This window comes from Schistocerca gregaria, chromosome 3 (assembly GCF_023897955.1).
Source record: "Schistocerca gregaria isolate iqSchGreg1 chromosome 3, iqSchGreg1.2, whole genome shotgun sequence".
NCBI classification, from domain to species: domain Eukaryota; kingdom Metazoa; phylum Arthropoda; class Insecta; order Orthoptera; family Acrididae; genus Schistocerca; species Schistocerca gregaria.
In genome coordinates, this window is record NC_064922.1 from 643,098,376 (window position 1) to 643,112,592 (window position 14,217).

At 42.4% G+C, this 14,217-nt stretch overlaps 1 protein-coding gene across 1 annotated transcript in view; it reads right to left on the reverse strand.

Moving 5' to 3' along the window:
- The window catches only part of LOC126355544 (uncharacterized), a 119,923-nt gene that overhangs the window by 42,055 nt on the left and 63,651 nt on the right, over nt 1-14,217 (reverse strand). Inside the window, exon 3 of the mRNA XM_050005902.1 lies at nt 11,401-11,696. Within this exon, the coding sequence (XP_049861859.1) occupies nt 11,401-11,696 (296 nt within the window). The remainder of the gene's footprint in view (nt 1-11,400; nt 11,697-14,217) is intronic.

The window sequence follows — 14,217 nt, forward strand, 5'->3', positions numbered from 1 at the left end:
GAAGAAAATTTTTTTGAGAATGTACAGCTGGAGCTCAGCATTGCATCCTAGTGGAACATAGACAGTGAGAAAACCATAAAAAAAGAAAATCGATGCTTTTGAGGTGCGTTGCTGCAGACGGATGTTGATAATTATGTGGGCTGGTTAGGTAAGGAATGGGGAGGTTCTCCGCAGACTCGGCGAGGAAAGAAATATATGGAAAACACTGAGAAGAAGAAGGAACACGATAATAGGACTCTGTTAAGACATCAGGGAATAACTTCTGTGGTACTAGAGGGAGCTGTAGAGGGTAAAAACTGTAGAGGAAGACAAAGGTGAAGAGGTTGACAAAGGAGAGGAATTCGTGGAGGTCCGCATCAAACCAGTCAGAAGACTGATAAATCAAAATAAATAAAAAAATAGATTATCTCAAAATTAATTTAGCCTCAGTTAGATTTCTAGCACCTGTCACTCGCGGTCTCAAAGCTTTGGATTTAATATTTTAAGTAAGTAGAACGCCCTGTAGGTGTGGTCTGTCTGTGAGAAATTTCAATGAATCCCATTAAAACTTGGTCTATTTAAATACATGGTGATGCTGAAAATTTTTATACGCTTGTGGTCATCATAAATAAAACTTCCACGAGAGATTATCATTATAAAAACTACTCGTGCCTCTCGCATTTCTGAGCCACCACAGCCGCACCAAGTAGAAGTTTCCACAATTTTCGCAATTGTGAGTGCGATAAATTGATGATGAAGTTTTCATCTTTGGCACGCCAGTCTAGAGGGCTAAGTAAAAAGTCCGTGTAATTTGCGCGATTATTTACCTATATAAGCCGACTTAGAAATTTTCATTTGTGTGAGATCTCTTATGTCACACAGGTTTCATTCAAAATTTTATAATTTAATATTTTACGATTTGAGTCGTTTTCCAATAACGTTTTCGCATCGTCACCCGTGAGTATGGCGGTATATCGTGCATTTTCGAACATTGGCGAGTGCGCAGAGAAATTCATGCTATATCGTCATTTGCGTATTGTAATTGTATTTTTGAGAAAACTCTCTCAAAAACAATCCCTCCTTGATTACATTGTGTATTTAAGTGAATAAAATGTATTTTTGAGAATTTTGTAACGCTTGCGAGTGTTTGGTATGAGCTTTATACAACTGTAGTACGTGAAATGTGCGTGTAGCTAGGGTTTCCCGTCGGGTAGACCGGTCGCCAGATGCAAGTCCTTTTAATTGATGCGATTTCGCAGACTTGCGGGTCGATGAGGAGGAAATGAAGATGAAGACAACACAACGCCCAGTGACTGAGCGGAGAAAATCTCCGACCCAATCAGGAATCGAACCTGGGCCCCTCGCATGGCATTCTGCCGCACTGATCGGTCACCTATGCAGGGAGACTGTAAGTAGGTGTATTTAAAAAATAACAAACTGGTGATCCCAGATTTCAGTGCTTATATAAGTGAAGAAATATACCATTTTCATGATTTTCTTATGTCCGAGTACTGTGCGTAACTTACTACGTAGTAAATTGGCGTTTGTGTTTCACACTTGCTGTAAATAACTAACATATGGTGCCACATTAAGTTTTCTCGTTTAACAGGAGTGTATTATATTGTCTTCATTAATCGTAAATTAACGCTCTTGCCGAATTTGTTGTAGAGAAACAGTAAATTTTATACCGATTTTTCCTGTTGTCGTGAAAGCTATCCTGTTTTGGTTCTTAATCGCTTTCGTTCTTAAAGGCAACTGGTAATACTTGTAGCATATCAGACACATAAATTAAAAGAGGATCAGTAGCATTCAAGTTGTTTCTTTATTTTTCTGTAAAATACTGCGCCAGCAAAATTGCAGCTCAACTGTGTCTACTGTTCTCGGGCACGGAATGAGTTAGTTGCTATTCTTTAGCCGTTGGAAATCGCCCTGGACTCGCGATAGGAAGCTGCTGTGCAATGATGTTTTGGGAGGCCTACTGAGAGGCATGTTTTAGAGGTAACAAAGATGCCTCAAGTGTCCTCTCTTGTAGATACTGACTCACCTACAGGAAGTACAGGATCCATCACTACTCGTCCACTTCAGGTGTGAGTGGATTATTTTCCCAGTAGAAAGTAGTCTCAAGATGTTACTAACAATTTCGAGGTGCTGCGTTGCACTGAAACTAAAACTGAGCCAGTGAGATTCATTTCAGCTGTTGGGAAACGTGCTGCTTCCCATGTTAAGGGGAGGCAAACTCAAAAGGGTAGTGTGCTATGACGAATGATGGTACCCCTTAGAGAAGTGGCAGCAAGGGTTGGGAAGAAATGCCATGACCACTCAGTGATTGCCTGTGGGGGCTTGTTCAACATGATGAAGATGCTATTCTGGCTGCCGCTGAAGGTTCATCCAACGGCACATTGCGGTGCACGTTGAGACAACCGATGACTGTCGTTTGGGTCCGGATGTGATAACTGCGTCATTCAGAGAAGGTCTAGAGTACCAGCCTTGCTCACGGAGTTTAAACCAAGATCACACTCTGCAGAATTGTACCCATAGCTTATCGTGGCCCCCTGCCTATGAGTCGAAGGGAAGGTCTGAACAAGAGACTGCGAAGATTCTCTGATAGGATAGATAGCAACTTCCTAGACATGGGCCACAGAGTTGAGAAATATAGGGTCCCCTTCAACGGGTCAAGTACGCACTTAATATCCAGTTAGCTGAATGTGTGAGGTAAACACCATTTTCTTCTTTTTTACATTAAACAATTCTCCATCATGTTCAGTTAACTGTAGCTCCAGGATACCTAAAAGTCACATCTTAAAATCCAAACAAATCCCCCCCACAAGCGAGAGTATTAAAATCCTATCGCTTAATTGCCGAAACAATGGCAACAAAACGCCAGGGTTTCCAGCCGAAAGAAGGCTAGTACTCGAAACTGGTAGAGTGAGATTTTTGGGCAAACAATATGCGTATGTAGAAAGGACCAGCTAATAGAAAATGGAGGTGGTGTATTTGTCGCAGTAGGAAAAAACTCAAATCCACTGAGACAGAAGCTGAAGCTGCATCTTATAGTGTCTGAGCAGGGCTCAATCTCGGTGGTGTGTGCAAAAGTGTAATTGGTTCCTTCTATTAACCACCAGATTTACACCAAGATATAACCGAAAACCTTAGACAAAACCTCAGATCACTAGTCCGTATGCTCCCCAATCATACTACAATCAACGGGGTGACTTTATAATCATTGAACTATCAAGTGTCAGTTTATTAACAATGAGTGTCTCTAGACATCTTGAAAAACATTATTCTAAACGCCTTGTCTGGAAGTGAACTGGAACAAAGTTCTAATCCTCACTCATGATGGAAATATTTGGATCTTATGTCACCAAACAGACCAAACTTCTTTGACGATCTCATTAAAACTTACACTGGTGCCCATGAGATAGTAGTACCCAAATGATTATCAGAATGCAAATGGTGACTAAAACAACCATGAAGATTTATCCAAATGATTGTGTGGCTGGGCTGTAAGGGTTGTCGTTGTTGTTGTGGTCTTCGGTCCTAAGACTGGTTTAATGTAGCACTCCGCGCTACTGTGCCTGGCTCTTCATCTCCGAATAAGTACTGCATCCTACATCCATTTGAACCCGCTTAATATATTCAACTCTTAGTCTCCGTCTATAAATTTAACCTCCCATTTCCTTCCAGTACTAAACCGGTGATCCCTTGATGTCTCAGAATGTGTCCTATCAACTGACACCTCCTTCTTGTCAAGTTACGCCACAAATTTCTTTTCTCCCCTATTCTATTCAGTACCTACTCGTTGTTTACATGCTCCACCTACGTAATCTTAAGCATTCTTCTCGGGCACGACATTTCTCCTTGTCTGAGCTGTTTATCTTCCATGTTTCTTTTCCATACAAGGCGACAGTCCTGACCAATACCTTCAGAAAAGAATTCCTAGTACTTAAACCTTTATTCCATGTTGACAAATTTCTCTTCTTCAGAGACCCGTTCCTTGCTATTGCCACTCTCTACTTCCGCCATCTTCAGTTATTTTGCTGCACAAAGACCAAAAATCGTATACCACTTTTAATGTCTCGTTTCCTATCTCCCGTTTCCTATCTAATTGCCTCAGCATCGACTGATTACGTTCTAGAACATTCCATTACCTTTACTTTGCTTTTGCTGATGTTCATCTTATATACTCCTTTCAAGACGCTGTCCATTCCGTTCAACCACTCTTCCAAGTCTTTTGCTGTCTCTGACACAATTTCAATGTGATCGGCAAACGTCAAAGTTAGTATTTTTTCTCCCTTAATTTTAATTCCATCTCCAAATTTTCCTTCAGTTTCCTTTATTGCTTGCTCTGTATACAAATTGAATAATGTTGGGGTTAGGGTACAACCCTGTCTCACTTCCTTTTCAACCACCGTTTCCCTTTCGTGCCATTTGACTCTTATAATTGCTGTCTAGTTTCTCCTCATGCACCCTGTATTTTACCCCTGCTGTCTTCCGAATTTCGAAGAGTGTATTCCAGTCTATATTGTCAAAAGCTTCTCCAAACCTAAAAATGCTATAAACGTAAGTTTGTCTTTCCTTAACCTATCTTTCAAGCTAAGTAGTATGGTCAGTATTGCCTAGGGTGACCAACTTTCCAGTTTTTAACGGGATATCTGGTTTTACAGCAGTTTTTTATCCTCCCAGCTCCATTGCTGACAATTTGTTTCTCCCGAGTATTTCGTCAGTGATCCATGTTATAAGTATTAATGCAGTGAAGTACTGTCGATATTTTGGCAGCAATCACATTAAAAATGGGACAGGTGAACTAGGAACAGTTTTTCATACTGTTAAATATAACATCAGCTACAGAGGAACGGACTGTGGTAACAAACTATGGAAGGATGCTTTCCATAACACTAATTTGTAGATGTAAATAAATACTTAAAGCATTCATGTAATGTAAATACACAAATTCGTTATTTTTCCTGATGGTATCTGTGTGTTACACTGAAGCGCCAAAGAAACTGATATAGCCATGCGTATTCAAATATGGAAGTATGTAAACAGGCACAAAACGGGGTTGCGGTCGGCAACGCCTATATAAGGCAACAAATGTCTGCTGCATTTGTTAGATCGGATACTTTTGCTTGCAATGGCAGGTTATCAAGATTTTAGTGAGTTTCAACGTGGCATTATAGTCAGCGCACGAGCGATGGGACACTGCATCTCCGAGGTAGCGATGAAGTGGGGAGTATCCCGTAGACCATTTCACTGGTGTACCGTGAATATCAGGAATGCGGTAAGACATGAAATCTCCGACACTGCTGCGGCCGCAAAAAGATCCTGCAAGAACGGGACCAACGACGAATTAATAGAATCGTTCAACGTGACAGAAGTACAATCCTTCTTCAAACCGCTGTAGATTTCAATGCTGAGTCATCAACAAGTGTCAGCGCACAAACCTTTCAACGAAACATCTTCGATATGGCCATTCGGAGCCAAAGGCTCACATGTGTACCCTTGGTGACTGTACGACACAACGCTTTACGCCTCGCCTGGGCCCGTCAACACCGACATTGGGCTGTTGTCTGGTCGGACGAGACTCGTTTCAAAATGTATCGAGCGGACGGACATGAACGGGTATGGACACAATCTCATGAATCCATGGACCCTACATGTCAGTAGGGGACTGTTCAAGCTGGTGGAGGCTCTGTAATGGTGTGGATCGTGTGCAGTTGCAGTGATATGGGACCCCTGATATGACTAGAAATGATTCTATCGTACGTACGTTGGCATCCAATCTGGTCACCTTACCCATTCATGTCCATTGTGCATCCCGACAGACTTGGGCAATTCCAGCAGGACAATGCGACACCCTACAAGTCCAGAATTGCTATAGAGTTGTTCCAGAAAGACTCTTCTGAGGTTAAACGCTTCCGCTAGCCACCAAACTCCCCGGACATGAACATTCTTCAGTATATCTGGAATGTCTTGCAATGTGCTGTTCGGAAGATATCTCCTCCCCTTCGTACTCTTACAGATTTGTGGACAGCCCTTCAGGATTCACTGTGTCAGTTCCACACAGCACTATTTCAGACATTAGTCGAGTCTATGCCACGTCGTGATGCGGCACTCCTGCGTGCTCGCGGGGGCCCTACACTGTATTAGGCAGATGTACCAGTTTCTCTGGCTCTTCAGTGTACACGTCATGAGAAAATAAATTTTGGTGCGGACTAGATCAATATTTTCCTCCGTAGACCCAAATATGAAGTGATCTTCGCAGGTGTCGGAAACATCAGAAGCATAATACGGTGTGTCCCGGGAGAAATGTTCAAGATTCACGGTTATGACGGGACCGTACAATCGAAGGAAAAGAAGTCAGTAAGTATGGGCTCTAAAATCAATACCTTAAGTGCTATGACCACTCCACCTTCTAGGTTGCAGGAGAAAAGATTTGTTTGACAGTGTCGTAGCATTTTGAAGCCCACATTTGTTAGCCTCCTTTGCTTCGAATGATCATTCATGTCATATCCTTGAATATTATATCTGCGAAAAAGAGAGGCTTCACAGCTGTCAAATAATTGTGAAACTTTATTATAGATTACGATCAGCTGTTTATTTTTATGCTCAATGCTACCGCTTTCGAACACCAGGCCGACATCAAGCCGAAGCCACATCGGCAGACAAAACCTATAAAGTGTGCAGATCGCAACACTGACAAAATAAAAATTATGGCTTCAGATAAAGCAGAAATTGTTTAAAAAGCATAAATAGCTTCCCACTACAACTTTCAAGTGAACAAGTACGATGGAGGTAGAAAAACATAACTTGTGTTACAGTAAATAATCTCCAAAAGATACTAATATGTAGGAGGTGCACACAAGACCAACATACATTTCAAAGTGAAGAAAAACGTAGCGGACATGTAAAAAAAGTTAACACCTAAGATGAAAATCAATTTGCTATGAATCGTGGAAAAAGGTCATAACGGCGTGTTTGTATCTGTAACATCGATAATGTATACATCTCACATGTGAGGTTTTTGGAATATTTTGGACTACATCTACTTAACAATAACGTAAACAGTGAAGTGCCTTCACGAAAAACTTACCTAATAAACGGCATCAACAAAGCATAATTATAAAAACACATATAGTGACATGTGTGGTGAAGTAAAGCTTTACAAAACATGAAGTGCCAAATTAATAAAAAGGACGAAAGAAAACAACGAGTTAACCTCGTTTAAGGGTATGTGACACGTATAAGTGAATGTGTGAGAACTTGTGTTCTTTAATAGTATCAATCAAAAAAGTATGTAAACAGTGGGGTGTCAAACAGCGTTGTCATAACAAAAAATATTCGTATATACAATTAACGGATTTTGTATCACACAGATCTTTTAACAATGTAGTCAAGCAGCTATTGCAAAACGTGTTAACACTGACAAACAGCAATCTTATATAGTTAAGCCTATGTAAACAAATGTTAAGAAAATATATAATAAAACATCATATTATAACCTACACAGTCTTGTCTCATAAATGAAATATGAATATGAGGGGGCTAGAGACTTTATATGAAGGTTACAATATAAATTGGACATTTATGTACAGAAAAAATTAGATACTTCATGTAATACAGATATGGAGGGGGGACTGGGATTGAAAGGGGCTGTGATTGAAAAATCTAATGGTCAGGGAAAAATATTATGCAACGCAAACGAGCTTATCAAGGAAAATGAAATGTGGGGAAAAAGACGAGGGGCCAGGAAGCATAGGGGTACGAAGACATATACAAGTGACATACAGAAGGCACTCATTATGTTTCTAATTAACAACCTACAGTGAGGGCAGTGGGTCAACAAAACAATAATACAATAAATAAGAACAGTTTCACACATATTGCAGCACTAAGCCGAATTTTTTTTAAATCAGTTATAGCTATCACAACAGACAGTAAAGGCTCAACCAACTATAGCATTTGATATGTATTCACAGCTACCTGGTTAAAAGGAAGAAGGGATGGGGAGAGAGTGTTATATGATAGTTTACTATAATATGCTGTGCATTAACATTTGTTAACACCCAGTGTTAGCTTCAAAATTTTGGAAAAGTGTGCCAACACTGTTGCAACTAATATACATGGAACGAAAAATTTATTATAAAAAACAATTTCAGAAGAGGAAAGAAACAAAGGACACATTTATAGAGTGGTGTCTCATACGCTGTGTATTTGCACACTTGCCACATACTGTATAACTAATTATTCCTGTAATACATCTGAAAGTGCCTACAATACTTATCTTCTAACAAGAAGATTGTCAGCCCATTACATTAACTAAAAATTATTAAAAGTGGGCTGTGGCTTCTATAGGAAAGGGGGAAGAAAGGAGCAGTTGACTTATTATCAGAACAATAGGCTGATAAAACTTGTACTAGTAGGCAGTAAATTAGGCTAAGGTCAAAAACGAATCTGGGATGGATATAGGATGGGGAGGGGGCAGGGGAAGTGGGTGTAGGCTAGGATGGGTAACAGAGACAGAGAAGGAATTGATAAGATGTGAAGGACAAAAGAGGTACAAATTGGGGAGGTTTTAAAGAAGGCATGCTGAAGGAACATACCAAAAATCACAAGTAAAATCATGCTACCCCTAACAATGGCTGATTGGTTTACCCCCCCCCCCCCCCCAAGTCCATATCCCTTTATGTTTTAACACATTTACTATTCCTTGATAAGCTCGTCTTTGTTTCTATAACAATATTCCTAACAATAAAATATTTCAATGAATGCTTCCAATCCCAGCCCCCCCCCTTCCCATTTTTCTGTATTTCATGCTCTATCTAATTTTTCTGTATATAAGTACCCAGTTTACATTTTAACCTCCACTTCCCTACGCTCCCTCTGTCTGTCCATCTCCTTCTCCCCTTATTTCTGGCTTCTCTCTGGCTGTCTGCCCATCTCCTCCTACCCCTTCCCTCACCACGTTATCACCCCTACCCCAGTAGGAGGTCTCTGGCTGTTACTCCTCCGCTTCCCCTGCCATCGCCCCCTAGTATTTATTTTCAGATAGTAAGTAGTATGTGTACCACGTTTGGTTTAAATCGAGCCAGGAATTTAGAGGAGCCTGTTACTTGAGGCTTTGTCGCATATGCACTTGTCACAGACATTGTCACATTTTTGTACACGTAACCGTTCTGCTGTTACTGGTCTCTACAGAGAACACAATATCTCGTGCCTCCTTTATAGTGTCTGCCTCTTGTGACATCTAGTGGCCACTTCTGCATTACAAAGGGGTATCTGGACGCCTTTGATCAGACAGTGTATCCTCTGGCAAATGAAGCTTGTAATTTTTAGAATATCTTGCCATTTTCGGTACTTTTAGCTCTTATGATACCATATTCTCTGAAAGATAATTGAAAAAATCGGATATTAGTAAACTAGCTGTCTATCGCTTGCTTAACCTCCCAGAATCCCCTACAAAGGGACCAAGTTGCATGAGTCGGACAAAAACATGCCGGCCGTGGTGGTCTCGCGGTTCTAGGCGCGCAGTCCGGAACCGTGCGACTGCTACGGTCGCAGGTTCGAATCCTGCATCGGGCATGGATGTGTGTGATGTCCTTAGGTTAGTTAGGTTTAAGTAGTTCTAAGTTCTAGGGGACTAATGACCACAGCAGTTGAGTCCCATAGTGCTCAGATCCATTTGAACCATTCGGACAAAAATATGGAAATTACATAAGCGATGTGATCACTATGGTGGACAGGGGAGATGCGACAATTCATCATCGTTCTCACAAAGTCGGTCCTAGACGACACGAGCTGTGTGAACAGGAGCTCTGTCGTCTTGGAACAGAGCATCACTGTTGGGGAACGGTCATTGTATGATGGGATGGACCTGATCAGCCAATATAGTCACATAATCCACTGACGAGTGGTTTTGTAATTCCAGCTCGTTCTGAAATTACCAAGTTATGGACCTCGCTTTGACTGATTAGGTGCTGACAAGGTTCGTGACTGCGACATTCAGTTCTGCAGTGACTTTTGCATCAGTCATCCTCTTATCCTTCGTTACAATCCTCTTCAAAGACCGTCTAATTACGATAACTCAACACACACTTTCGTTCGCCTTGTGATTTGACAGGTGACGTTCTTTCGCTTTACTCGTATACGATTAAATCTTCGATTCGGCTCCATTGGTCGTGGAAGTACCCACCATAGGAGCACCAACAATCTTCCCACATTCGAATTCACTTAGCTCCAAATAATGGACTCACAGCTACATAGATCACTGTTTCAATCACGACTCACGCTTGCGGACATTGCACAGGTGGCGTTCGTAGTCAAATGCATCTTCGCAACAGGCAGGCTTAGGTAAATAGCCTGCATAGGGAGAGAGTGGCCAACCCGACGATACGGTGGCCATTTTTCTGCCAAACTCCGGGCAGGACTTTTGAATGGCCAGTAGTGAAGTAGTGGAGTACACACTCACCGAATCAAAAGCACAAGACAATATGGCGGAATCATTCGTAAAATGCCTTTCTTTACAGCTATAATATACTCGTAGTAGCCTACTACGTACAACACAGGAAAATTGGATACAGTGGCTGTAAAAATTATTCGTTACTTGCATTTATCTCCTTCAAAGTTCGTTTACTAGACATACTGCAATGAAAGTAACGTAAATAAAAAAATAGTGTATATCATTTGTTTTTTATCGGAAGTGCATAACGCTAAAGATTTAACGTACCTGTATTACGTGAGATGAATGAAAGTCGTAAGCAGTTGTTTACTTGTGACATGCAAAAAGTGTGAGACGTATTAATACTAGTCACGTCTTCCAATGAAACCAAAATAATGCCTAGTCTTCTGATTCGGAACGAAATAAAGTTTGACGCTATAAAGTCGAATGAGCATGGCACAATTCCAGGAACTTTCCGTTTCCAGCAAGGACTGTCAGATATTGGCTTCAGAAAAGCTTGTGATGCTACCAGTATGCACGCAGACGCTAATTACGTACTTAAAACGATGTACAAGTAAATCGAAAATGCATGCACAACGCATAACAAGTCTCTCAATAATTCAAATGCCTCTTAATCGTTTCCAAAAGTTTTCAGAACTCAAATTCACCTCAAAAGCCCGGCGAACATAGGAAGCGCGAGAGACGTTTGGCAGAAAAATGGCGCCAAAGCTAATCGACCAATCTTGGTCAACTATACCTATGGCCACTCTCTCTGTATACAGACCCTCTAGGCTTAGGTAGTGTTAGCGTTTATGTTCAAGCATGTATTCCTTACAGTATTTCCACATTTTTGTCGGTCCCCTTATATTGTGAGTATAGTAAGCTTAAAATGGACTCAAGATTTTTTTTAAAGAAAGAACAGTGACGCTAGGCATTGCTCCGGACAAAAGAAAAGCAGCAGGTAGAACGGTGCGGCAGCTCACCGTGGTCGTTGTCGCGCTCGCGGTCGAGCTCCCTGGCGGTGTCCGGCGGCCGCGCCGCCTTAGCTATCTTGTGCGTGCGGGCGTCGCGGAAGCGCGGCAGCCGCTTGCCGGACGCGGCGGCGTGCCACACCTTGGCCACACGCGCCGCCGCCCCCGACAGGAAGGACAGCCGCTCCGACGCCGACGTCGGCTTCGCGTCCACTTCCGTCACCGACGCCCACTCTCCTGCCGGCGCCTCACCGTCTTCGTCGTCGTCCTCGACCTCTGCCTGCGCCTCCTCGTCCGAAATCTCGTCGCTGCGTCGTCCAGGTGCCATTAAACAACGACAGATCACTTCTCCTGTCGCGCACTAGGCAAGGACTGAGAAGTTCAAATGAGTAACTTGTCGTCCAATCCCGATTACTTGTTCAGAAAGTGGAAAGGAAGTCTTATGTCGAAACACAGATTATTCCTTTTTTAGCAAACTTCAGAAGTTGATCCAGATTCCTACTTTCAGCAAAGTTATATTGCCATCTTCACATAATCGGATAAGTGAATTATAAAGCCCTAGGTGTCGCACATTGCCATGTGGCCACTGAAAACATGAAGGTAAACTAACAAAAAAGACACTAGCATGCAACTCTAAGTACACTAAAATGAAAGCCATTACTTCATCAGCAAGACGAAGAGTTGTCACATACATAAGATAGAGCACATTCACTGTTGTGTCAAATGTGTTCTACTAATTCCTCTCCTACGCCAACCTCTTCATCTCAGAGTAACACTTGCAACCTACACTACTATGTGATCAAAAGTATCCGCACACATACCTGAAAATGACTTACAGGTTATAGGCGCCCCCCATAGATAATGCTGGAATTCAATATGGTCTTGGCCCACCCTTTTCCTTGATGACATCTTCCGATCTCGCAGGCATACGTTCAATCAGGTGCTGGAAGGTTTCTTAGCCCATTCTTCACGGAGTACTGCACTAAGGAGAGGTATCGAGGTCGGTCGGTGAGGCTTGGCACGAAGTCAGCGTTCCAAAACATTCCAAAGGTGTTAAACAGGATTCAGGCCAGGGCTCTGCGCAGGCTAGTCCATTACATGGATGTTACTGTCATGTAGCCACTCCGCCACTGGGCGTGCATTACGAAAAGATGCTCGATCGTGTTGACAGATGCAATCGCCATCCCCGAATTACTCTTCAACAGTGGGAAGCAAGAAAGCGCGTAAAACATCAATGTAGGCCTGTGCTGTGATAGTGCCACGCAAAACAACAAGGGGTGCAGGCCTCCTCCATGGAAAACACGACAATAACATAACACCACTGCCTCCGAGTTTTACTGTTGACACTACACACACTGGCAGATGACGTTCACCGGGCATTCGCCATACCCACACCTTCCCATCGGATCGCCACATTGGGTACCGCGATTCGTCACTCCACACAACGTTTTACCAATGTTCAGTCGTCCAATGTTTACGCTCCTTACACCACGCGAGGCGTCGTCTGTCATTTACCGGCGTGATGTGTGGTTTATGGGCAGCCGCTCGACCGTGAAATCCGAGTTTCCTCACCTCCCACCAAACTGTCATAGTGCTTGCACTGGATACTGATGCAGTTTGGAATTCCTTTGTGATGGTCTGGATAGATGTCTGCCTGTTACGCATTACGACCCTCTTCAACTGTCGGCAGTCATTGTCAGTCAACAGACGAGGTCGGCCTGTACGCTTCTGTGCTGTACGTGTCCCTTCACGTTTCCACTTCACTATCACATCGGTAACAGTGGACTTAGAGATGTTTAGGAGTGTGGAAATCTCGCGTATAGACGTATGACACAAGTGACACCTCATCACCTGACACATTCGAAGTCCGTGAGCTCCGCTGAGCGCCCCGTTCTGCTCTCTCACCATGTACAATGTCTACTGAGATCGTTGACATGGAGTACCTGGCATTAGGTGGCAGCACAATGCGCCTAATATGAAAAACGTATGTTTTTGGGGTGTCCGGATAATTTTGATCACATAGTGTACATTCTCAGTTACGTCCTGGATGATGTATTCCAATCTCTGTGTTCCTCAGTTTTCACCCTCTACAGCTCCCCGCAGTACCATAGATGTTATTCCCTGGTGTCTTAAGCATCCCCTATCATGCTGTGCCTTTTTCTCGTCAGTGTTTTCCATTCGTTCCTCTCCTCCCCGACTCTACAGAGAACATGCTCATTCCTTGTCAGTATACCTTTTATTAACATTCTTCTGCAGAATCACATCTCAAACCCTTCGATTCTCTTCTGTTCCTGTTTTCCCGCACTCCATGTCGCAGCACCATACAATGCTGTGCTCAAAACATACATTCTCAGAAATATATTCCTCAAATTAAGACTTACGTTTGATGCTAGCGGCCTTCTCTTCGCCTTGAATGCCTTCTTTTCCTGTGCTAACCAGATTTTTATGTCCTCCTAGCTCCGTCTGTCATGGGTTATTATGCTGCCTCGGTAGTAGAATTCCTTAACTTCATCTACTTCCTGATCACCAACCGTGATGTTAAGTTTCTCACTGTTCTCATTTCTGCTGCTTCTCATTACTTTTGTCTTTCTTCGGTTTACTCATTACACTGTTCATTTCATTAAGCAGATCCTGTAATTCCTCTTCACATTCACTGAGGATAGCAACGTCATCATCGAAGCTTATCATTGACTTTGAATTTTAATACCACTCTTGGACCTTTCTTTTATTTTCGTCGTTGCTTCTTCGATGCGTAGGTTGAACAGTAGAGGCAAAAGACCACATCCCTGTCTTACATTCTTTTTAATCCGAGCACTTTTTTCTTGGTCT